Genomic DNA, 27325 nt, shown 5'->3' with positions numbered 1-27325 from the left:
AAAGGACCTGGAGGCCATCTGCTCAGACGTTCTGGGGATGATACATCTGAAAGGGTATCAGTTGATGTAAGATAACTTGAGTCCTGTTTAAGTGAAATATGAACACAGGCTTTTTGTGGTAACTCCTCGATGTCAACCAGGCAAGGGAGTTTTCCATCAAAGTCAGGATCTTCGTATTGCAAACTGAAGTCACAGTCCAATTCCAGTTGTTCTTTCAAAATCTCAATCAGTGCATCAACAGAGGCTGGACGGGAGCTAAGTTTTAATTTTCTAACACGGTCTGCCTGGATGACACGAAGGATCATGTTTTGTAGGGCTTCAGCTGCCATCACTTTAATAAATGAAGAGATTTTGAGGTTAAAAACACATCAGCACACAGACATTATAGTGCATTTTTAAGGCTTTCTAAATGTTTATTATCATTAATGACAACCTCCAATGTGTTCGGCATTCATAATGCTTTATACCTACAAGCCAAAGTGACAGTGTTTGAAAGAAAAACCTGAGACCTGGGTTCCACAGTACATTATAACTACCATAACATTAGCCAGTTATATTTGTGCTTTTAATGCATTATAGACATGTTCTTTAGAATGAGTTACCAGAGTGCAATTCAAAAATTCAGGTCATGTATGCTGATTAGGGCTGTCCCGATTACCATGTTTAGATAATTGATTATTCGCAGACAAAATTGATCTTAATCGAAGCTCCGACGGCCGGCTGACTGGCGGACATAATGAATGTATGGAAAAACAACTGCTGCATGTCTCCAAAACTTATCAGGCAGGCTTCGGGGATGCCAAGTAGCCTACTCATTTCAATGTAACAATTGCCGATGAGAACCGGTGTTAAAAATCGATCAGACTTCATTACCGATTACCATGGTATCTAACAAAACTTCAAAGCTTCGATTTTTTTGGGGTCAGCCCTAATGTGGATGTATATAATGATTGATTATACGGAGCACATTTTCCAATAAATTAACAAGTAATGATTTAAGAAGAATTACTTACCATAGAGTGGTCTTATAATAATAATAATAATAATAATTCATTACATTTATATAGCGCTTTTCTGGACACCCAAAGCGCTTTACATAGAAGGGGGGAATCTCCTCAACCACCACCAATGTGCAGCATCCACCTGGATGATGCGACGGCAGCCATATTGCGCCAGAACACCCACCACACACCAGCTTACTGGTGGAGAGGAGACAGTGATGAAGCCAATTAGTATATATAGGAGGATGATTAAGAGGCCATGATTGACAGAGGCCACTGGGCAAATTTGGCCAGGATGCCGGGGTTACACCCCTACTCTTTCGAAAGACATCCTGGGATTTTTAGTGACCACAGAGAGTCAGGGCCTCGGTTTAACGTCTCATCCGAAGGACGGCGCTCTTTTGGCAGTATAGTGTCCCCGTCACTACACTGGGGCGTTAGGACCCACACAGACCACAGGGTGAGCGCCCCCTGCTGGCCTCACTAACACCTCTTCCAGCAGCAACCTGGTGTTCCCGTCTCCCATCCAAGTACTAACCAGGCTCAGCCCCGCTTAGCTTCAGTGGGAAACCAGTCTTGGGCTACAGGGTGATATGGCTGCATTTTGTCTCACTTGTATGAACCTCTTGGGAGTCAACAGCAGCAAGCCATCAATCTTTTATGCAGAGAGTGGGATTGTATAATTGAAGTCAGTTTGCAGGTGGATAGACAGGCTTCCCTGTGTGGCTGACAGCTCGTAGGATCGAAGATGCTATACATACCAGGAGTCATAATCACAACAGAGAAATGAAACATTGTGATTCACAAGGTAGATTTCTGTTAGTCTGCAAAATTTTGACAGTCCCCCACTGATTCCAACTGACACAAACATGCCACTGGTATAGTCTGTGCCATCAATGGTCACCCCTTTGATGTACGATAGACAGTGGCCCTCATTTATCAATCTTGCGTCGAAACGGGCGTATATGTTGGCGTAAGATTATGCTTACACTCCTCTCACCGCCTGAATTATGAAGCTGTGCGTACCTTTGAAATTCAGGTGTACGCAATACCTGCCCTTGATAAATGCCGTGGCTGAAAACGATCGTCATCAGATTAACACGCCCCTATATATTCACGTCTCCGCCTCCCCCCACGCCCTCATTTTACGCCATGGACACACGGAAGACGGCAAAGAGGAGAAACTTCTCCGGTGGAAATCCAGTTTAGATCGCTGGTTGGTTGCGCAAATTACCTATCACAACAATGCATTATTTTACAGCACGTGTTTTGAAACTATTAGCGTTGAATTTCGCATGACATCACATGTAATGAGGTGTACAATAGTGATGATGATGTGAATAATTGCATGACAATTTGTAATATTCTTCTTATAGTATAATGATTTTGATTATTAATGACGCTTATTGTTATTTAGAAGAAGAATGTCGTTGTTATTATTATTATTTGTATTATTATTATTATTTAAAAGAAGAAGAATGTCATTTTAATTATTTTGTCAGTCTGAATAATTTTTTGGTCATTGAAAGCCTTTCATTACTGAACCCAGTCCGTGCGCACCTGCCGGGCTTAACTCACAAAAATAAACACTGAAGTTTATAATTTCTATGTTGTTGTTTTTTTACAGTGGGTCATAATATATCATATCTTTAGTTTGCCAGTGTGTTTTGTGGTGTTAGGAATTGTTTTTCTGCGCATTTCAGCACTAACTCAAAACGTGCGTACATGTACACCACCTCCTGAGCTGGCGTAGGATTTGAGCGTGCCGTACGCCAACGTCCATATTGATAAATCGCAAAGTCACCGTGGTTTTGGGTGTACGCTGGAAATTTGGTGTACGCACTTTTCATAAATGAGGGCCATTGTCACTAGTTGTTTGTCCTCTAATGTGAGTCTGAGCTACTTCTGGTAGAGCTGAAACCAAAACAGAGTCAACCCTGGATGTTTGCGTTTTTGGTTTGAAAAACGATGGTGAACCAAGGTGATATGCCATCATGTGTTGGTGTCTGATTGCCAGTGTCTTCAAGACATTTTTGAAGTTTTGAGCGTCATACACCACCCTCTTGAAGAAGCGATGTTTAGCTTCAAATCGCATGGTCCAAACATGCACCAGGGGCCCAAAGCACTTAACTAAGGTGGGGTAATGCTCCACATAGTGATGTTTAGGACGAAGCCTGAACTCAGGAAAAGCCTCTTGTAGGATCTATAGTTGTTTTTGGCGGCCTGTTTTAATTTTAGTTTTAGTCTAGTCTTTTTGTCAAGCTGTTATTTTAGTTTTTATTAGTTTTAGTCACATTCATACTCTTTTTAGTCTAGTCTAGTTTTAGTCGACGAAAAGTCTGAGCATTTTAGTCTAGTTTTAGTCGACGAAAACGAATGACATTTAGTCTAATTTTAGTCAATGAAAATAGTAGGCTATTTTAGTCTCTTTTTTAGTAATGCAATGCAGTTCTATTTAACCCATTTAATACTCGACTTGGCATTTTTTTAAATATATTTCTGTGTTTATTTGGCCGTTTAGGCGCGCAACCGAAGACAGGCTACTATGCGTGTGCGTGTTGCGCTTGAAGCGCACACAGCTTCCTATCCTATCAGTAGAATTCAGTTCTCTTTCGCGACTTATCGGGCTTTTAATATTTATTTTCAATATAAAAAGCACATCCTGCTATTTTCTTTCTCATTCATTCATGTTTTGTTATTAATAACATTCAACAGTATGTATCGTAAACTGAGCTGCGACACGTTATAGGACATAATTGTCTCTGCGGCAAAAGTGAAAGTAGCCTATTACCAGCGGTTGAAATGTTTCGAAGTGTCTCTTTGCACAGCAAAGCACCCGTTTCAATAAAAGGATATATTAAAGTTTATATAGCCTAATTTTACATTTTCGCCGCTGTTCTAAAAGTTTTTTTTTGCCATTACCTTAAGCAAGCTGCAGCTGCTCGAATCCCAGTGCAAGGAGACTAACATTTGTCTCGTTTTGGTCAATGAAAATGAGGAGACATTTTAGCATAGTTTTTATTTTGTAAACCACTTTTAGTCTCGTTTTTATTCGTCAACAATATTGCATTATACATTTAGTTATAGTCATCGTCACATGACCAGCATTTACGTCTCGTCTCGTTTTCGTCACGTGATAAAGGTTCGTTGACGACGATATTTAGTCATAATTTTCGTTGACGAAAGCAACACTAGTAGGATCTGTCTGTGGTCACTGATTTTGCAAACAAAATAGTCCAATGTTTCATCAGAAAATGATGGGCACAGTGCTAATTCCACCAACTCTTTCAAGTCCATCAAAACCTCCCATGCATCATTACCCTCTGGTACTTTACTGCCTACAAGTAACGGAAGTAATCTGAGAAGGGTGCCATTTTCATGCCCGTTGCCACCAATTGTTCCCCGGGTCATTAATGTTTTGGGAACTGGATGAGGTTTATTTACTTTATCAGTGTGCTGATATGGGAATGAAGTGATCCTTTGGTTCAAATACTCTAAAGTGAAGTACTTAAGCCGAATCATTTCTCTAATACAAAGTGCAAGTTCAACTGGAACGATTCCTTCCAAAAGATCGTGTAGTAGATCTGGAGGAAAACCTGTGATAGGGTGGAAGTGCTCAAGTGACTCACGGAAGACACAATCACCTTTAACCCCAAATTGGCTGCTTGAACTCTCATCTTGGAGGACATTTTGTACATGAATGTCATGACTCGCTTTGCTTCTCTGGACAAATTCCTCCTTTTTTACCTCAGTTGTTTGAAACTGTTCACTTGTGGCCATACAGAATCTGCAAACATAATCTGCTCTGAATGACTCCACAAAGCCACCTAACCCATGTGCAGCCAGATTGTCAGCAGAAACACAGAATATGGTGCCTTTCACATTCTGACCAACAGATTCAATGACAACACCATCCTGTTCAAGTGTGTGAACATCATGAACCAGTGGAGCAAGTACAGCTGCATATCCATATTTCTGGATGTCTGTCACTTTAGCTAGCATGGCCAACTGTATAGTGTGCATTGCTGATCTATACTTGGGCGGCACATTTGCTAGGACCCAGTATACGGCACAAAGTTTGTGAACTTTACGCGATGTGCCGAGAGGGTTAGCAATTTCAAGATCGTCAATATATAGCTGTATTGCTATGTGTAGATCTTCTGTTGAGAGTAACTAATTTTCCTGGAAATGAGAGCCATCACGATATTCAATTCAATTCAAATTTATTTGTATAGCGCTTTTCACAATACATATTGTTTCAAAGCAGCTTTACAGAAAATGCATTTCAGAAATGTACATACAAAAATACAGTTAGTTAATCATGTATAAATTTAGGGCATAACATATCGCCGGCGTTGGGTCGTCTCTTCACAGGCGTTGGGTCGTCTCTTCACAGGCGTTGGGGCATCTGAAGTCTCCATGAGAGGCTGGATACATAACTGGAGCTGACGAACTCTATTTGAGTTATCTCGGGACAGGCGTCCCATGATAACAACAAAAAAGGCAGATGGGAAATAATTAGCGTAGCTGCTGTTCATAATATGAATGCATTTGATCTGATTTAAAGGAACACTTCACCCATTTGCATTAGACTTTGTATCTTTAGAAACCCAGTCACATTTTCGAATGGTCATGGTTTATTCCCTTATTTTCCCCTGAGATGGGAGAAATAAGGATTTAAGTGTTCCACTTCCTGCTTTTTATGACGCAAAAATCGTCATTTTGCGTCATAAAAAGCAGGAAGTCAAATTTCTTTGAATAAGGGTAAGACTTCAAACACTAGCTCATCATTTATCCAGTCGAAGGCGCTGTTCCGCATGTTTTCAACCCGCCCATAGAGGGATCTCACTCACAGAATGTAGTGTCAGCCATTCTTTATTTGGAAGCTAAGCTAACAGTTTCTTATTCTGTGGAGAAAGCTGAGTAGTAGCGGTGACCATCCTCTTTTTCCCGGACATGTCCGGCCGTCGAGATCGTCCAAATTGTCCGGCATTCGGCTTTTGCTTTCTGCAGTCGCATTCATAGTTTACATGCACACCTTTTGTTTCAATCTAACTGAATTCATTCCGATTGGTGAATCTGAATGTAGTGTTTACATGAACGCTAAACAAGTGATCGTTTGATGTGCGTTTTAACATTGCTAGGAAAATTCCCGCTCCTCCGTGAGAGATACGAGACCGATGCGTCTCACAGGCGCCACTCATCAGTAATCACGCCACCGGGCTCGCATCGTTCTCCGCGGCCGTCAGTCTCGTTCCTGCTCGTCACAGTAAACATGAGGAATGGCGACTGAAGAACGCAAAAGCTGAATCCTGGACATTTTGGGTGACATCAAAATACTGGGCAGACTCACTTGTAGCATAGCCTTGTTGTTTACTGCAATCTCTTACCGGTAGGCGTGGCCTCCTAGGGCAGCGAAGCAAGTGCATTCTGGGAGTTGTTGTCTTTCATCCCCATAAGCCAAAAATACATTTTCTGGCTTTTCTCAGTCTAGAAGGCTCCAAATTCAAAAATAATTTCACATTTCTTCTTCATAAATGACCCATTTTAAATACACATTCATCTTTCCAGAGGTGAAGTGTTCCTTTAACTGTAGTATAAAACACTCTTAGAAGAGATTGAACCTTTGGGGTTCAAAAAAGAACTTTAAAGTGCAAATATGAACTTCTAACTATAAAAAAGGTTCAAAGTTGAACCTATAGGTTCTACAATGATCCACTGATTATTTGCCACATGTTGTAAGTTCATTTTAGAACCTTTGTTGTGGCAGAAGGGTTCATATAAGAACCAGGCCTGTTGTCAAGGTTCCTTTTTGAACCTTAAGTTAAAAATAACAATTTTGTTATTAGCGGAGGCCCTTGCTTTGCTATTAATCTCTGAACATACAAGAATGTAACTTTTACATTTTTACACATTCAAAGCACTTGATCATTAAATATGCTCCATAATTGTTGTTCACCTGTTAGTTTAAAAAGACTTTGTACAATTATAAGCAAAACTACAGCCCTGAAACACCCCTGCTTTCAGGGTGATAAATGCAAAATGTACAGAGAAGTCAATAAATTATTTCAGTACGTACAATAAATTTAATTCAGTAAACATTAATCAAAAAATATTTTTTTTTTTTGTAAATTGCAAAGTGAACTACAGACCTTTGCTCTTATTTTACATAGCCTATATTTATTTTCTTATAAAGATATAGATAGAGATATTAGACTACATTATATTGAAACATCCGGCTATTAATTAATTCCTCTTGGATTCCTCTAGCAAAAATTTCATCCAAAAAGTAATAATATCAATAATAATTATTATTATTATCATCATTTTTATTATGCATAACAATAATATTCTGATTAACCTATTTGTGGAAACAAAAATTGGCCTGCATTGTTACATTTTTCTTTTTTTCATATTAATAGTAGGCTAATGACATGTATACCTATATCATTATTAAAAGTTTTGAACATTGTAACAATGTATTTGTTTCCACAAATCAGAACACATAAACCTCAATAACATTTTCATTATTGTTTAGCCACTTTAATTCTGCCAATACTAACTAATAACAATTAATTAGTAGGCCTAATTTAATTTAAGTGGCCTAAATGTGATTCATATTAAACTCATGTTATTTTCATTGTGTGAATTCAATTGTGAAAGTTTTTTGTCTGCATGTAAACGTAAATCACGAAATCTTCAATGGTCTTCAATGCCACTGCAACAACAACAAAAAAAAACCGTTTAAACCGTTACTTTGATGCGCGACTCGCGTGACGTCAGCTGATGGACTAGTCGGAGGATCGACGGAAATATCTTCGGTAAGACAAAAATAAAATAGAAAAATAACTATAAACCTTATTCATATCTGTGATAATAATATGAGTGTTGTGTGTCATAATAAGCTTTAACTTTGAGCTCATTATGTGACTCTTCTATCGACAGTATAATCGCAAATTTGATTGATTCAGAACACAGAAAAAAGGTAAGAACAAGAACAATTTGAGGTTTATATTTGTTTGATTTTTTTTACCTCTACCCCCTCATTTTTATTTTAATAACAATATATAGTAATAAAATTTATTAGTTGGCTGGATATAAGGCCTAAGCTACAATCTTTTAAATTATTTACATAAGTGGTTCTTAACTAAACTCATTACTAGCTAATTAACGTTATTCAGTTTCATTTAAATTTCTAGTTAAAATAAAGAAATATATAAAACTAAATTAAAGATTTTAATCAAACTCCCTAGTGTTATTTTTGCGCAATTCCTAAGGAAAAACACCCCATAGCGCCATCTAAAGTACAACCATAACCGCTTTGAACACAAAAAACGGCATAACGTTATATATGTACACAATTGGTTGTATTACAAAATGTTTAGGGATAGTTCACCCAAAAATGAACATTCTGTCATCAGTTACTCAAATGGTCAAACATATATTTGGGTGAACTAACTACATTTATAACATTAATATCTTAGTCTAACCTGATAATCTTGACAAATGATAGGCCTATATAATTTTAAAGCTTTTAGACTTTAGTTTTCATTTGGGGACTGATTTTCAAAAGAAATTAGAGCAATAGATAAATAGCTATATATATTCTTCATTTGTGATACAATGCCAAACTTGAGTGTGCTCTGAAGTATTCAAGATTTGTAACAATTTAAGTAGGTCATTTTTAAGTTAATGCTCAATAAGTGAGACAGACAGTTAACAGGTAAAACAGCTTTTTATTTTCACAAACTTTGAAAATAAAAAGTTGTTAAACTCCGCAAAACACTGGCACTTCAGGACTAGAGATCTGACAAAGAAATCTTTTGTATTTTGGGTTTGTACGGTTGCTTTTGAATACCTGAGGGTCAAATTGAGCCACGGACAACAAGATCGTATAAAATTTCTGTATGCACATTTAACAACACTAATCAGCGTGTTGAAACTTTACAAAATTGAATTGTATTCCAGATAGATTGAAAATAAATGATAGCTAATTCTTACCATTATGTGGCTGACAAAATATTTTTTTTTGTACTGAAATATTAATATGTCACAAAATTGTAAGAAAAAAACATAGGTTAACTTATATTTCCGATAACTCAATCAAAATGGGTAAAATTATCCCGCAACAGTACATAAGGGTTAAAAAAAGAAAATGTATCATCAGCTCAAAAGAGAATAAAATCAGTACAAACATAATAGGCTTGCAGTCAGAACCACTGCTAAATATCTCATTGACATTCTTCTACCCATATTAGATTAGTCATGATTAATTGTTTATCCCCATATTAAGAAAATGTATGTGATAACACAATGCTTTCTAAATTGTAACTGTAATTGTAAATTTTTTTCTGTATACAGACTAAAACAAGGATGAGCACAGAGGTGATTCAGTGGACAATCCAAGATGTGGCTAATTGGTTGACTGCAAACAGTTTCCAGGAATTCATCCCTATATTTCAAGGTTAATCTGACAAAAATGCCCACTCTCTTTAACTGTCCACTATGCAGCAAACAAACATTCTCCCTAATTAAACAGATTCGACATATTGGCCTTTACCATCAAAATGAACCAAAATTTGAATTCACATGCGGATTGAATGGTTGTTGCAAAACCAACAAAACCTTCAGTTCCTATAGATCACATATTTATCGCAAACATAGAGACCTTCTTTCATTGGTCAGTGAAGAAGAGGAAGCTTGTGATAATGAGCATTGTAACTCAGAGGAACTTACGGAGGACTTTCATGGTTTTGAAGAGGAGTTGCCTAACACAAATGTGGAGGACATTAATAACTGCAGAGAGTTCAGAACAGAAGATTTACTGCCAAACCTCAAGCGCAATCTTTGTCTCTTCATTTTGAAATTAAGAGAGAAGCATTGTATTGCAGCCACAGTTCAGTTCAGTATTGTGGAGAACCTGCGAGTCATCTTTCAGGAGTTCACCACTCATTATGCTGAGATTATAAGGTTTCATCTTCAACAACAACATCAAATTGACACTGATGCTGATGACAATTTATCTGAACTACTTGATCAGCAAAATATGTTTGATGAATGCCTTAGACAGATCAGTAGTGAATGGATGCTTGAGCACTATTGTGAAGATGAACTTGAATACATTGCACCTGTACAAATTCCGCTGGATCAAACAGAGCGACATGGTGCACATTTTCAGTACATACCTCTCAAGGCTCTGCTGAGAAAGATTGCTCATAATGAGGATGTGTGGGCAATGCTTAACCAAGAGAAAACACCCAAACATCCGGATGTTATGGAGGACTACACTGATGGAGACCAGTTCAAAAGTTGTGAGCTTTCTTCCGTACCCAATGTACGTCTACATTTCTACATTGATGAATTTGAGATCGTTAACCCTTTAGGCTCAAAAAGGGGAAAACATAAACTGACAGCTGTGTATTTTAAACTCGGAAACATTGATAAGAAATATACATCAAAACTTGAGAATATTTACCTTTCATCATTAATCAGACATCGGTTTATTGAAGAAGATCTTACCAACTATAACAATCTGTTTCAGCCTTTGATTGAAGAAGTGAGATCTCTTGAGACAGAGGGAGTGACTCTGTCATGTAATGGGGAAAGCAGAAAATTCTATGGTACAGTAGTCACCATCTCAGCAGACAATCTTTCAGCGCACTCTTTGATTGGGCTGAAAAGAAATTTTTCACATGGGAGAATATGCCGTTTTTGCATGGCCACAAAAGAAGACATCACTACCAAATTCAAAGAAGAGGACTTTACTCTAAGAGACCGTGCTAACTACAGATACCACCTGCAGGCTGTCTGTGAAAATCCTGAAAATGGGTCCATTTATGGTGTTCAGAGAGAGTGCTGTTTCTCATCTCTTAACTATGCTCCTTCAGTGATAACTCACTTGTTTCCACCTGATGTGATGCATGATATCTTGCAGGGAGTTATTCCTAATGCTCTCAGATGGATTCTTCATCAGTTAATCAAGGATAAACACTTCACCCTAGATCAGCTGAACTTTGAAATTGAAAATTTTTCATATTCTGTAAATGATAAAACATCTAAGCCACAAATCTTGACGGAAAGAATGTTGCGAAGCAGAGGTCAAATCTCTGGTAAAGCTTCAGAAACCTGGACATTGTTTCGACTACTACCACTAATGATCGGATCTTATGTACCTCCAAACATGTATTGGAACTGCTACATCTTGCTGTGTGAAGTGGTAGATTTGATCATGGCCCCAGTGGTTAGAAGATCGTGGATACCCTATCTTGAGGAGAAAATTACAGAGTTTTTGGCAACATTTCATGAGCTTTTCCCTGATGGTGTCATTCCAAAAATGCATTTTTTAGTGCACTATCCTTCACTTATGCTGACATATGGGCCATTAATTCATTTGTCTTGTATGCGCTTTGAGGCAAAACATCAATATTTCAAGAAAGTGTCTACTGTTGTTTGTAACTTCAAGAACATCACCAAATCACTTGCTAGAAGGCATCAGCTAAGACAATGCTGGGAGCAAGCTCAGAAGAAAAGCATTGGATATGAAGTGTGCCATGCCTCAGGAGCTTGTGATGTCCCATCAAACACCCTGCCTTCTTTAGTTTTGGCCACACTGGAATCCCAGATTGGAAGACCTCTGTCAAATGAAGTCCTACAAAAAACAAATTCCATCACAGTTAACAACACAGCCTATAAAACTGGAGAATGCAAAGTGATTGACACTGTACACACTGAAGAGATTCCATTATTTCTCAAGATCAAATCAATATATGGACACAGTGGTTCGTGGTACATGTTTGGAAAATTACTCACTCCATTCAAATTTGACAGTCATCTCCATGCATACAAGGTTACCGAAACATCTTGGTGTGCCCTTGAAGTAGGGAAAGAGTTAGCTTTCCATGGACTGGATACATATAAAAACCTGGAAGGAACTCTTTTGATCCCCTTGAGGCATTGGATTACTAAACATTAATATGTGTATGTGCATTTATACACAACTCCTAATGCAGTTTGGTGAAAAATGTCAAATGCCTATTGACTCTTGTTGTTTTTACAGAGAATGAAATTGATGGGGACACTTTTGTGAACCTAACTGAAACTATGATATCAAAGATATTTCCGAAAATGAAGGATCAAGTTAAATTTATAAGATTACGTCAAAGCCTAAAGACTGAGATGCCTTCTAAGACCACACACACCAATCATGAGTAAGTATGTTACGTCAATATTTTATGTCCAAAAGTATGTAGACAGTTTCAAATACAACCAACCACTGTGAAAAGGAGTTTTATAATATATTACTACCAATGCAAATCGTACACAATTTATTTAAATCTGCAATTACAAACATTTTGGAAAAATGCCATGCACCAGTCTTTAACAATAACTGAACTTTGACACCTCTTGTGGCTAAATCCGCAGGGTTGGTTAAATTTTTCATTTACAAAATAATCCAAAATAATCCAATAATAAAAAAAATATCTGCTAATGACACTAAACACAGCGCCCCTTTAAAACTTATGTTTCCACATGAACAAGGTACAGTGCGTTGTCTTTGATTCCCCATAACTTATCCACCAATGCTAAGCTAAACTCAACCCTAGTCTTCTGTGCATACTAGTGGTGGGTATTTATGTACCTCCATACCGATAGTCTGTGACAACTATTTTCAAATGCAGTTTATCAATTTAATTGATAAGAAAAGTTTTTAAGTGTTCACAAAAGAAACAGAAAAGAGCAGAAAACAAAATTCAATAAATGAGGTTCACAGAGCTAGTGATACAATTCAAACCACCTCACTGCTCTACATTAATCAGGGTACAATTATTTCTGTGATACACTGTACGCTTAAGTATCACAGTCCACTTTTTATCCAAAAAGTGTTTTTGTGTATAATGAACACAATACTCTTAAACACAGTAGTACAAGAATACAACCAGTTTAAACTGCAAAAATAAAGAAAATCAAAAATAAAGAATACTGTAACAATTCGACGTTACAAGACAATACGGCAGGGAATACTGTACAAAGAGAACAAAACAACATAAGTACATTTTTTTATATTACCCACTTGCATTCATTTGAGAGAAAATAATACTCACATAACAATCAGCACCTAAAGACCACCACATTCACTTCACAAGGGCTGAAATCCCCAACATTATGTTGTACACTGTGTAAATAATCACATACAATTATAATCCCATGAAACATGAAACATTTGAAAAATGTAAGTATTCTGCCCTCGCATGTACGACGTCTGATTTGTACAGCTAGACAGATAGTTAACAGCAATGAAGAGAAACTCCAGAAGTCTTGTTGAGGATTGATGTTTTATCTTTTGTTCTCTTTTCTTCCTCAGTTTTATTTCTCAAGTTTTTCCCCATTTAAGTCTGTAAGACTGAAAGAGTAAACAGAAAATAAACATTACAAAAGTGTAACGTCTTTTTACACAATCAAATATAAAGTTACCCAGTAACTCAGTAAGTTTAAACAGTATGCTATTCTCTATGTCAACACTTTACACAATAAACTACAGATGTTCTTACTGCATAGAAATTAAAACAAACATCCTCAGTAACACCAAACTATCTGCTAGACTGTCACATGTCTAATCTATATGAATCAACAGAAGTAAATAAATCAATTTATTAAACTAAGGCGAAGCGCCGAGGCTCGTTGCTGAGCAGATAAATTAGTGAGTCAGAAAACAAAAGGCTTCAATCTTGAGCATATGCGATGAAACTGATAGAGTCACGAACGTAATAACACACATTACTTAATGTAAACATATACATCATTCATAACCACAATTCTGACGAAAAATTACTTACAGACAAAGATTTGACCAAACTCTGTAATGACGCAGACTCGTGGGTGATTTCAGCGCTGTTGCTCGGCACGAACACTAGGTCCGTCACTAAAACGGGTCCGACTAGGAAACGAACTAAACGCCGAAGGGCGGAACACTCCTCGCCTGGTATATTATTTTACCACTATCAACATCTTAATTACTTCTTAATCAACCAAACAAATATACAATCAATCACTAATTACATTTATGAACAGTATTATTACGTATCAGACTGTCCATCACTTTATGAGTCCTTAGACATAAGAAAAACAAGCTCTGAGATGGGTCTGATGTAAGTTTTTGTTGTTCCTTGCCTCACAACTTTAACTTCAACCTTGCGGACTTTGTTGTCTTTGCTAGGCAATGTCTTTACCACAAGTCCAATTGGCCAGTCGTTCCGTTTAGTCTGACTGTCTTTCATCAGAACTACATCATCTACTTGTATGTTTGGCTTGTCATCAGTCCACTTGTGACGTTTCTGGAGAGTCACCAGATACTCCTGTCTCCAACGTTTCCAGAAGCTCTCTGCCAGACATTGCACTTGTTTCCACTGATTTTTGTGAAGATCCTTATGATCAAAGTCACCTGGAGGCGCTGTCACTGGAGTTATCTTTTGAGTGAGAATCATTGCAGGTGTCAATATTGAAGGATTGCCAGGGTCAGTTGACACTGGAATCAATGGCCTTGCATTAAGAATGGCCATGACTTCTGCCATCAGTGTCGTCAACACTTCATGTGTGAGGTGTTTCGTGTCAGACCGCAGTAACATCCCTTCCAGAATGCGACGTGCTACTCCTATCAGTCTTTCCCAACAACCTCCCATATGGGATGAATGGGGGGAGTTGAAAGTCCACGAGCATCCCTGCTTGTCAAGGAAACTTGTCAGTTCTGGATCACTGGTGTTGAATTTTAACTCTTTGCACGCTCCAATAAAGTTTGTGCCTCTGTCAGAGCGAAGCTGTTTGGATGACCCACGGATAGCAAAGAATCGTCGTAAAGCGTTTATAAAACTTGAAGTGGACATGGATTCTAACACTTCGATGTGTGTCGCTCTTGTGCTCATGCATGTGAATAACACTGCCCATCGCTTACTTTCCGCACTACCTCCACGAGTGCGCCGAGTGACAATGCTCCATGGTCCGAAAACGTCCAGACCGACATGGGTAAAAGGGGGTTCTGAGGTGAGTCTGTCAGCTGGTAGTGGTGCCATTTTCTGCTCCATTAACCTCCCTCTCAGTTTTTTGCAGGTCACACAGTTATAGATGACACTTGACACCAGCCGTTTACCTCCCACTATCCACATTCCTGCTGACCGGACGGCACCTTCAGTAAAATGACGACCTTGATGGAAAACAGCCTCATGGTAATGTCTCACTATTAGAGTTGCGATGTGAGATTTGGGCAGTATGACAGGATGTCTCTCGTCTCTGGGTAAGTCAGCGATGGTAAGGCGTCCTCCAATCCGAAGGAGTCCATCCTCATCGATGAAGGGATTTAACTTTCTCAGTGGACTCTTTTTTGAGAGCTGAATCCCATCTCCCAAACATTTTAACTCTTCTCCATAGAACTCTTGCTGGACACAACGAATGATGACTGTTTTAGCTTGGCAACGTGCATCAACTGCGTCCACTTTTTGAGTCTTGGAGTATGTTCTTGTTACTTGAATAAGTTTTGTGATGGCTTGCAGTAGTCTCGTCCAGCTAGAAAATCGTTCAAAGCGTGCTGAGCTGAACTGACCTTCTGTAGCTTTGGTGTAGTTGACAGCAACTTGGGCTCGAACTTCAACATCAATTTCTGGGTCAACAAGATCAAAGCTCTCGCTTTGTGGAGGCTCACTGTTGCTTTTCAAGAATTCAGGGCCTGAGAACCAGTTCGAGGCTCTGAGGATGTCTACAGATGTAGGTCTGGTGGCGTGATCCGCTGGATTCAGTTCAGTGGCAACATACTGCCATTGTTGTGAATGACTCGATTTCCTGATGCGATTGACTCGGTTGGCAACATACACATGAAATCTTCTGGAGGTGTTATGGATGTACCCGAGAACAATCCTGCTATCAGTAAAAAATCTCACGGCATGCATCTCAATGTCCATCTCACAGCAGATTGTGTCCGCCATTTCGGCTGCCAGGACAGCGGCACACAACTCTAAACGTGGAACTGTATGGGCTGGATGCGGCGCCAACTTCGCTTTGCCCATAATGAATCCTAAGTGGCACTGGTTTTCATCATTGGTGACACGCAGGTAGGCTACTGCAGCGATAGCCTGAGTGGAAGCATCAGAGAATAAACAGAGTTCTCGACTTTGAGATGAGACAAGAGGGATAGGCACATACCTTCTCTTAATGTGTAGCTTCTCTAGTTCCAGAAGAGACTCTTTCCACAACTTCCATGACACTTGCTTGTCTGATGGGAGAGGATCATCCCAATCATATTCTTTGGACGACAGTTCTCTGACGAGAGCTTTTCCTTGAACAGTGATGGGAGCCACGAAGCCCAATGGATCATAGAGGCTCTGAACTGTTGACAAGATGCCTCTTTTTGTGAACGGTTTCTCTTCGTGGGATACTTGGAAACCGAAACTGTCACTCTCCAGATTCCATATCAGTCCAAGGCTCCGCTGAAGTGGGAGAGGATCTGCACTAAAGTCGAGGTCTTTTAAGTCTTTTGCAAGGTCCTCAGGGGCAAATGCTGTCATGACTTTGCTGCTATTGGAAGCGATTTTGTGGAGTTTTAAGTTCGATGCTGCTAACATTTTTTGAGTCCTCTGTAGAAGATCAATAGCTTCCTCTTCTGTCGGAACCGACATCAATCCGTCGTCCACGTAGAAGTTCCTCATGACGAACTCCTTGCTGTCTGTGCCGTACTCATCCTGATGCTCTTGTGCAGCTCTCCTTAGACCATAAATGGCAACTGATGGTGAGGGGCTGTTGCCAAATATGTGCACCTTCATTCGGTATTCAGTGATGTTATTGTTCAAGTCGTTATCCTTGTACCAAAGGAACCGCAAATAATCACGATGATCCTCTCGAACAACAAACGCGTAGAACATCTGCTGAATATCAGCGGTGACTGCGATGTTCTCTTTCCTGAAGCGGATTAAGACACCCAGCAGGGCATTGTTTAAGTCTGGCCCACTGAGCAGCACGTCATTCAGCGACACACCGTCATGTTTGGCGCTTGAATCAAAAACAACTCTTATTTGATTTGGTTTTTGAGGATGATAGACCCCGAACAGAGGCAAGTACCACCTTTCTTGATGTTCCTCGAGTTCGGGTGCTAGTTCTGCGTGGTCATTCTCAAATACCTTTTCCATGAACTCCAGGAAGTGTTCTCTCATGTCTGTGCGTCTGTCTAGCGTTCGTCTGAGAGATACGAGTCGTCGCAGAGCCATCTCTTTGTTGTTTGGAAGACGACGGCGGGGTTTGCAGAACGGCAGCGGTGCTACCCAGCTGTTCGCCTGATCCACATAAACCTCTTTGTCCATGATGTCCAGGAATGTTTGATCATCTACTGACAGAGCTACTTTTTCATCATCAGGATGGCTGTCGAAGACTGTGGCTCCAAGTTTTTCTGTCTCCTCACCTTGGAATGCGCAGTCCAGACTTCTTGGTTGGTGAGTGTTTTTTCTGTTAAGTGTCTCTTTCACTTGAATTTTGTTAGGACAGGGACTTAACATGGATGTCCGTCCATTAGGCAGTGTGTGTGTCTTGTACACTCTGACATTCGGTGGTTTGTGAGCCCGGTCTAGACAAACATCTCCTACGATAACCCACCCTAGATCAAGACGTTGAGCGTAGGGGTCTTCATGGTCTCCGTTATACTGCTGCCTAACTTTATGCACTTGCAAAATGTCTCTTCCTAGCAGGATAAGGATCTGAGCATTTTCATTGAGTGGTGGTATCTTATCTGCTACATGTCTCAGATGGGGGAAATAGCGAGCAATTTCGGGTGTGGGGATTTCGGTTCGGTCGTCTGGAATCATTTCACACTCGATGAGAGTCGGAAGCTTGATCTTGATCTTTCCATCATAGGATTCCACCACAAAGTTTGTTGCTCTCCTCCCTGAGGTTTCCATAACACCAGAGCAAGTCTTTAATGTATAGGGAGACGCTTTTTCATAGAGGCCAAAGTGGTTGAAGAACTCAGGGCGAGCAAGTGAGCGATTGCTCTGGTCATCTAACACTGCATAGGTCTGAATTACTTTTCCTGGATGATCTTCTGGGTAGACTTTAACCAAACATATTTTACAGCAGGATTTGGCATTGGTGTTTCCCCCACAAACCTCTGTACATTTTGACGTTACTTCAGGGAGAGTTCCAGGAGGAGTCTTTTGGGTCTCCTCCTCCTCGCCTTGATCTGCTGGAACTTCTGAGAACCAGGGTGCTGGACCAGGATGTAAAGCTGATGTGTGAGTCTTGCTACCACATTCTCTGCATACTATTTCTTTATCACACTCTTTTGCTCTATGTTTGGTCGAACCACAGCACCTGAAGCAGATGTTCTTCTCCCTGAGGTAGGTTTTACGCTCTTCTATTGGCTTGCTGCGGAAGGTACGGCATTTTCTGAGTGCGTGAGGTTTGTTATGCAAGGGGCATAGCCGATCTGGATCCGTAGCTCCTTTTTCAACAGAACCGTTAGGAGCTGCTTTGGCTTCAGGAAACACGCCAGTCTTCCTCACAGACACTGGTACTTTGTTGTTGTATTTTGTGGGTCTCTCTGACTTTGTTGGACCGGAGTAGAGAGCTTGAGATATCATAAAGCTAGGGTCGTTTCTGGTTTTGGCTTCAGAACGAATGAATTGTGAAAAGAAGGCGAAAGGTGGATATGAGACATGATAGTTTTCTTTGTACTTTGACCCTTGGGAAATCCACTTTTCTTGGAGACTAAATGGGAGCTTTTCTAAAATGGAGTTCACTCCACGTGACGTATCAAGATAAGCTAGACCAGGGAGGTATCCTCCTTCTTTTGCATATTCGAGTTCAAGCAAAAGGTCTCCAAGCTCTCTTAATCTCGCATTGTCTCTGCTTGTGATTCTGGGAAATTCCTCTATCCTCTTCAGGAGTGCATGTTCAACTGCCTCTGGGGTTCCATAGGTCTCCTCTAGTCTTTGCCAAACCATGTTTAGCCCTGCCGCTGAGTTGTGGCTGTGTATGGCTCGGATTCTTTTTGCTTGTTCTTTAGACGCTGGCCCGAGCCATTTAATCAGGAGGTCTAACTCTTCTCTTGGAGTTAAGGTGAGTTCCTCAATGACGCTTTGAAAGGAAGTTTTCCACGCCCAATAGCTTTCCGGGTGGTCATCGAACTCCATTAAACCAGATGTAACCACTTCTCTTCTCATTAGGTATTTTGCGACATCTGGCATGGTTGCTGTATGCTTTACAGAGTTGTCAGAGTCCCACCTCTGCTGAGTAGGCTGTCTCAGGTAAGTTGCATCTACACATGGATAAAAATGTCTCTTTTTCTGTGTCTGCACGGAAGGAACATTTCCAGGAATATGTTGTGTGGTGCTCACTGATGGTTGAGATTTCACACTTTTAGGAGTTATTTGTAGGTGAGTATCTTCATTGTCGATTCTGAGATTACTCATTTCTTGTTTGACTGTCTCTACTGCAGGTTGTGAAGATGTGTGCATAGGTATGGGTTCTGATGCACTACTGCTGTGTTGCAAAACGTACTCACTTGTCCGTTGCTCAGCATTGGATGGTGAGAGTGGTAAGTCAATGTCATGACGAGAATCTATGTCTGCATTTTCCATAGCATCCACAAACACTGCTTCTTCTGCAGTGGCTGTAGCTGCCTCCTTTTCGATCTTCAGAATGTGCATTTTTGCCTTTAATGATGCTTCTTCGACCATCATCTCTGCTTCTTTCTGAGCGAATGAAACCTGCATACGGGCAGCTTCGGCTCTGGCTCGAGCTCTGAGTGCAGCAGAGCTTGTTGTTGATGATTTTCTACTTGATTGGGCGATGGATCTAGTCACCAAGGACTGACACATTTCTTCGTTGTTACTCCGTTTATCCATCCTGGTTGCTTGGATGACGAAGGGTCAGCAACGCTGAATCAGTGTTGAGTGTTGAACTGCTTCGTGTCGAACTTGGCGTATTACTGTCTTCTTACTATTCTGCCCTCGCATGTACGACGTCTGATTTGTACAGCTAGACAGATAGTTAACAGCAATGAAGAGAAACTCCAGAAGTCTTGTTGAGGATTGATGTTTTATCTTTTGTTCTCTTTTCTTCCTCAGTTTTATTTCTCAAGTTTTTCCCCATTTAAGTCTGTAAGACTGAAAGAGTAAACAGAAAATAAACATTACAAAAGTGTAACGTCTTTTTACACAATCAAATATAAAGTTACCCAGTAACTCAGTAAGTTTAAACAGTATGCTATTCTCTATGTCAACACTTTACACAATAAACTACAGATGTTCTTACTGCATAGAAATTAAAACAAACATCCTCAGTAACACCAAACTATCTGCTAGACTGTCACATGTCTAATCTATATGAATCAACAGAAGTAAATAAATCAATTTATTAAACTAAGGCGAAGCGCCGAGGCTCGTTGCTGAGCAGATAAATTAGTGAGTCAGAAAACAAAAGGCTTCAATCTTGAGCATATGCGATGAAACTGATAGAGTCACGAACGTAATAACACACATTACTTAATGTAAACATATACATCATTCATAACCACAATTCTGACGAAAAATTACTTACAGACAAAGATTTGACCAAACTCTGTAATGACGCAGACTCGTGGGTGATTTCAGCGCTGTTGCTCGGCACGAACACTAGGTCCGTCACTAAAACGGGTCCGACTAGGAAACGAACTAAACGCCGAAGGGCGGAACAGTAAGTGTATAACATTTGGCATAATGTTAAATAACCAGGCCTACACCGCATGGTGTGACGTCATATCATCGCGGACATTACACACGACATAACTTTCCAAAATATGACAGTTCTCCGAAATAACACAACAAAATATGCATTCACAAATGGTATTAAACAAAAATACATTCACAAAATATTTACCCATGGATGAACTCAAATCCTCAATTTCACGAGAGTGTGCATCTCTCTCACACTGCTCGCTACACGTCTCTCAAAATGACTGAGGCAAAATGACGCACACGCATTGTATCATACGCAACACACAGTGCCACCTACTGACGACTCAAAGGAAATACAGCCGCGCTCATACATGTAATAGCCTATCAGAGTCTCCTTTCTAAAAATAAATAATAAATTGTCTCCTGTGTTGTGAGTTGTGACAAACATACAAAATAACACTTATTTCAAATCTTTTTCTATAGGACTTCGTTTGGAATTTCACATGGGTCAATCGCAACAATCTCACAGAACATTGCTCAAACAGTGTGGCCAGCATATTATCAGCTGCCAAAATTCCCTTTGGCCATTCAAAAAAAACTTGATGAGGAGAGCAGTGATTTTTGTTCTTCAACAGGACGGAGCAAATGGAGATCGAAAATAATTCAGACGCTGTTTGATCAGATGTCCTCATATACGTGGTAATTATATAGCATAATTAATAGCATAAATTTAGAGCACAATTTGGAGGACAATTTTTATTCTCTCTCTCTTTTTTTCCCCAGGTATCCAACAAGTGAACAGTACAACAGGGTGTGTTCAGCCCTTGTTACTAAATACCAATTCTTGAGAGACCGGACAGGAAAGGGATATGTAAGAACATGACAAAAGAGTTTTTCAATTTCATAAACCCTTTAAAATTCTTTCATATTGTTATCTTGAAGTTTATACATGTTTAATTAATAGTGTTATTTTTAAATTTAAGGAGTCATGGCATGAGATTCTAAAGAACAAATTCAAGAAAGAAAGATCACCCTTGGTTGACATTGAGGAGATAAATAAAGTTCGCAGCAGATTCGGGAAAGCAAAAAACCAGATGATTTCTCAGAGCACCCAACAGACATGTATCACCAAAAATGTAACTAATAAAGAGGTATGCCAAATGATACAACACCTTAATGGATATTTACAGTAATGAATGACTTTATTTTATTTTTTTAGACTGAGGATCTATCTGTTGTCCAAGACATGCACCAAAAGAGACAAAGGTCTGAAGAGGTAAGAGTCACAAATAATCTTCAGGATTTAAGAACCGGTGTGTTATTTAATAATAGCATACCTATAAGTATGTTTTTTGTGGAAAGAGTGAATCAGGAGAAGATGCACACAGCATAGGGATCCACGTGGAGAAAATGAGAACGGAATGCATGAAGAGGACACCGAATATCCGTCTTTTACAAGACTGCATGGCACGGACCAGGAATGAGAGGACAGACTATATGAAATATCACTCCACAAAAGAAACACTTTCACGTTATCCAGCCCTTAAAATCCCTGCAATTGTGAGTAGAATTATATTCCAAATTATGACTTCAAAGCAATTAACATTTGCACATTTTAACATTTTGGTTAATATTTTTTTCCTTAATAGCTTGTTTTGGAGTTTGAAAGCATACTTGATGCAAACATTGAAAAGAACATTCTGAATAATCTTGCCTTGGTGGCACAGAAAGTTATTGATGAGTGCCACAGAAGAGAAGTCGGAGTGGATATTTGTGCCGAGTTGGCTGAAGCGAAAAAAACCCACATTGATTTGGCACACAAAGGTAATGCTTATGAATGAAAATGTAATTAATCTGTTTTTATGGATAGTAAATACAATTCACAATTAACACTAACATATAATACCCATATTTTTTTTTTTTTTACATTTAAGGTCTCTCAATGGCTGCTGCTGTCCTGCTGCTTCCACTTTTATTCAAGGAGAGTCCAAGATCTCTATATCTTATCAATGAGGTACAGTACCATTATTTGTTTTTTTATGCCCCATCTCTTTGAATGTGGGAGGTTCCACTATAGAGTGGTGCAGGACGTCAAAACCAAAAATTTTTCTCACTGAAATCCACTTGTAATAGTATTATTAAAACCAAAACATTAATTCGTTTTATGACTATATTCTGACTAAAACAACATTCGGCAAATTTCACCAGGTATAATGTTACAAAGTCACAGATTTCTTAATGACCAATTCTTTTTTTTTACTTTTTGAAAATGTGTGAAAAAATTATAATCATAAATGGTATTTTAACTGTTATATATCATTATACCTTATATATCATTATCCTTTCTTTGTTTAGGAACCCCGTACACCGAACCCTGTGCTGTACATAAAGGGACGTGCCTTGGTTGAAGAGTCTCTCCTAGAAATATTGATGGAAGGGGAGAAGGTCTGTGAAGTGGATGATCTGACCATGGCTCTTACTGTTCTGATGGCAATACACTTCATCTTTAACATTGAGTATGCTGCAAAGATGAAAAATACCCTGAAATTTGTTGAAAAGTTTTTAATGTGCCATAACGCAGAAACCAAAATACCACCCACAGTGATTAAAATGGCCAATTTTTTGTTTGACTGAATGTGTGTGTGTGTGTGTGTGTGTATGTGTGTGTGTGTGTGTGTGTGTAAATACATGATGTAAATGTAATGGGTTGTTGTGAACATTATATTTTTCCCTAAATATTCTGAATATATAAATATCTAATATAATAATATGAGTCTAATGTATTAATAATCTAATGTATGAGTGTATGGGTGGGTAAATACATGATGTAAATACATTAATGGGTTAATACTATTTATTGTGAATATTGAGTTGCATTCTGTTAGTTTTTTTCATGAAATATAATATTCTATAAGCTTTAATTGTACTTTCTGTCCTGTGTTAAAATTTGTATATGCCTTATTTGTATATGAAATAAATACATATTTCAAGAAGAATAATAGGTTGTGTCTGTGATCTATGTTGTAAAATGGGATTAAAGTTGTAATGTATAATAATAATAATAATAATAATAATACAAACATACATACATATATACATACATACCGATAGCGCAAAAAAGGTTCAAAATGGAACCCATGCGGTTCATTAATACACCTTTAAGTTAAGGTTCCAATTAGAACCTTTTCAAAAAGGTTCAAAAATGAACCTTTAAGGTTCCCCCACAGTTGCAATTTCCAGGAACCTCAAAAGGTTCCTTTTTGAACCTTTTCTTCTTAGAGTGAAGGTATGAGATGCATTATGTGAATGCTTGGCTAAAGAGATGCGTCTTTAATCTAGTTTTAAACTGGGAGAGCGAGTCTGAGCCTCGGACAATATCAGGAAGGCTATTCCAGAGTTTAGGAGCTAGATGTGAAAACGCCCGCCCTCCTTTAGTGGACTTAGTTATCCTCGGTACGACCAGAAGCCTCGAATTTAGCGATCTTAAAGAGCGCACATAATATGACACATAATAACCAGGCTCAGTGTTTTGTTCTCTGATCTTGCTCAGGATATCTGTGTTTTTAAACAGATCCTGACTCATTTGAAGGATTGGAACATGATGGTATGCCCAGGTTCTTCTAAATGGTACTCTACTGGCATTACCATTGGATAGTTGTGCTCTATAAATGTCTTCCTTCGCTTATAAGAGGACAACTCTGCACCTTTGGAGGTTGCACTAAATACAACATTCGAGTCCATGACAGCACTGACAACTTCATTGTGTTTTTGCAATATATCATTAATTGCATCCTTGATCAATGGCTGAGATAAAGAAAAGATCTGATTCAAGTGATCAACTATTTCTTGTGTAGCTGTGTTTGACACATGAAGGATAGCGTGCATCTTTAAAAATAAAGATGCTGCATTAAGTTTGAGTTGATGTTTTAGTTTTGAAGTATCACACTGCTCATCATCCGGTGTTACGGATCAACTGGGGATCATGTTAACTGGGGAAACGCGCGTGCACGCAGTTAGTTTTACCTGGAATTACAGCAGATGTTAGACGGCTACAGATTCGTCACATGTCATTTTTCACGGATCACTGATTAAAGACGAATGTTTCACAGTGGTTTACACTGTTATGCATAATAAAGCGATTTGTTTTTGTAGTGTGTTTCTGCGTATTTGACTCAATTTCAAAGAAGTTTAACAAAATTTTATTGGCAAGCTCAGAAACCACGCGCGCCTATGTTAACATGGGCAGGGGCATTCAGTTTCATTGGATGAGCAGACTTATGAGCGCGCGTAAGAAGACGTAAGAATGTAAACGTCTCATATTACTGTATCATATTGTGTCCTTGTGTAGTCAATATACCAATTTTATTCTGCTGATTTTATGTACTTAGATCTCTTGCTTGTACAGCCAGCTCTGACGCCATTATATATCCATTTCCCTGGACATAATATGCTTATAGTGTCATGAAGCCCAGGTAATTATCTCAGGAACACTTTCAACATGTTGATATGTAACTCACACAATTATAATTTATTTATTTATAAAAACTAATTTTGACTCTGCTCTCTATGACGGTTCAAGGAATTATTCTTCTCGTTTTTGTTCCAGACTCCAGTTGAATTAAGCCAAAAAGTCTGGATAGAGTTCAATCTTGAAGAGGGTATTATTCTTGTTCTTTTAATATTGTGATTGCAGGGCTTCTTTGCAATTATACAAGGTGTGTGATTATGCCAGTGAACTCCAGTAATGTTAAAGGAGAACTCCGGTCAATTTTAACATTGAGCTAAATTTTTAGTAAATTTGGAGTGCTGTCAATACAGAGAACAACGACAAAAATCGGTGTTGCCTACACTGTGTTATCCTATTTTTAAAATTTACACCCTATTGACTTGAATGGGGCAAGTTTTAAACTTAACCAGTTCTTAGTCTTATCATCCTTGATGTGTCATTACAAGTGCCCAGCCATGTTGAGTGATTCCTTCAGAGTGAACACGAGTGAATCTGACTGCAGTAGATGTGAAATATATGAATAAAAATGATGTTATATCAGCCAGCGCACATACCTGTATTTAGTTCCTGTTTTCGGTCGAAGTCCAAAGTAGTCGATTGTCGAGTTCACGCGCATAGGTTTAGTTACTATGATCACGCGCGTGAACTCGACAATCGACTACTTTGGACTTCGACCGAAAACAGGAACTAAATACAGGTATGTGCGCTGGCTGATATAACATCATTTTTATTCATATCTTTCACATCTACTGCAGTCAGATTCACTCGTGTTCACTCTGAAGGAATCACTCACATGGCTGGGCACTTGTAATGACACATCAAAGATGTTAAGAGGATAAAAGCAGGTTTAAAACTTGCCCCATTCAAGTCAATAGGGTGCAAATTTTAAAAATAGGATAACACGGTGTAGGCAACACCGATTTTTGTCGTTGTTCTCTGTATTGACAGCACTCCAAATTTACTAAAAATTGAGCTCAATGTTAAAATTGACCGGAGTTCTCCTTTAATTCTGGTTGAGCATTTTCCTCCTGGATTTTTGTCTGATCTGAAATCAACATTTTGCTATTGGCTGAAATATAATATCAAATTGTTTCAAATTATGTTTTATTTTGTACAAAAGATTAAAATGGGAAAAGAGAACAATTCTTTATGTAATACTGCATCTTCTTAGACTTATAAAATAATTTTAATTAAGTTAATTTAATATAAATGCTTATAGTAATATTGTCTTTGTATTGTACATTATGCTCAGTTAGGAGCATAAACTTGAATGTCGTAAATCTAATGTATTGCAACACAGCACAACTCATGTGAGTTGTGTTATTTAATCACGTTTTCATTTTCAATGTGACATAATAAAGTGTTTAACACGTTTTTAATAAATAAACTATGCTGTTGGATCCTACAGACTTCTGGGTTATTTTTCCAGCTTCCACTGTCTTTTGTATTAAAGTTCTGTGAAAAACACTGAGTGGCAACCACATATTATATTACTGAAATAAGCAGAACATCTGATATACAGTATGATGAATTATTCAAAAATATATTCAAATTATTGAAAAAAGACATTCTTTATGGCTAGTATTCACATACATCACTAACCTCTTAATTTTTCACATGAATGAACATGAATACACAACCCAGTCTCACGGCAGTTCGTGAAATAGTCACGAAATTTAATCTATTGATTCGTGTTCATGGACACGAATTGCCCCATTTTTTCGTGTCACTCGGCACGACTTTCAATCTAATGTATTTCAATGGGACGTATTTTTCGTGCCTGCACCACGTTTTTCTTTCGAGAGCACAGTATTGTTTTTTCTCAATTGTTATTCATTTTGCAAACTTTAAGAGCACTCTAATCAAGAGATTTTAATCCTCGTTTTTATTGCTTTATATTCGTTAGGCTACTCAACATTAATCTATTTATTCGTGTCCAAGGGTACAAATATCCTTCTTCTTTTTTCGTGTCACTCCGCACGACTTTCAATGTATTTCAATGGGACACGTATTTTTCGTGCCTGCACCATGTCTTTCTTCCGAGAGCATACTATTTTGTTTTACAATTGTTATTAATTTTGTAAACTTTAAGGGCTACATTACTCACTCAACATTTAATCAGGAGATTTTAA

At 38.6% G+C, this 27325-nt stretch overlaps 1 protein-coding gene and 1 long non-coding RNA gene across 6 annotated transcripts; one reads left to right on the top strand and one right to left on the bottom strand.

Annotated features, from left to right (window-relative positions):
• The first annotated feature begins 6610 nt into the window (after positions 1–6610).
• On the top strand, positions 6611–23931 carry LOC306999020 (sterile alpha motif domain-containing protein 3-like). Of its 5 annotated transcripts, XM_079613416.1 has the most exons (12): positions 7751–7822; positions 7947–7986; positions 9363–9465; positions 12058–12208; positions 21170–21385; positions 21470–21557; positions 21670–21837; positions 21906–21962; positions 22049–22246; positions 22336–22510; positions 22621–22700; positions 23042–23931. In XM_079613416.1, the coding sequence occupies exons 3-12, from the start codon at positions 9375–9377 to the stop codon at positions 23318–23320; spliced, it is 1503 nt and encodes a 500-aa protein (XP_079469542.1). In that variant the 5' UTR covers positions 7751–7822; positions 7947–7986; positions 9363–9374; the 3' UTR covers positions 23321–23931. The 5 variants fall into 5 exon arrangements, with proteins under 5 accessions (XP_079469543.1, XP_079469541.1, XP_079469545.1 ...); XM_079613417.1 differs by having other exon boundaries at positions 6611–7986; positions 21670–21822; XM_079613415.1 differs by having other exon boundaries at positions 6611–7986.
• LOC306999021 lies at positions 11523–21159 on the bottom strand. Its single transcript, XR_013797700.1, has 3 exons — positions 20889–21159; positions 13103–13173; positions 11523–11649 (listed from the first exon to the last, which is right to left on the bottom strand). It is a non-coding gene; the product is annotated as an uncharacterized lncRNA (long non-coding RNA).
• Positions 23932–27325: the final 3394 nt, after the last annotated feature.

Source organism: Phoxinus phoxinus (assembly GCF_949152265.1).
Source record: "Phoxinus phoxinus genome assembly, chromosome: 5".
Lineage (NCBI taxonomy): Eukaryota > Metazoa > Chordata > Actinopteri > Cypriniformes > Leuciscidae > Phoxinus > Phoxinus phoxinus.
The sequence above is the reverse complement of the archived record's forward strand: the minus strand, read 5'-3'. Positions and strand labels throughout refer to the sequence as shown.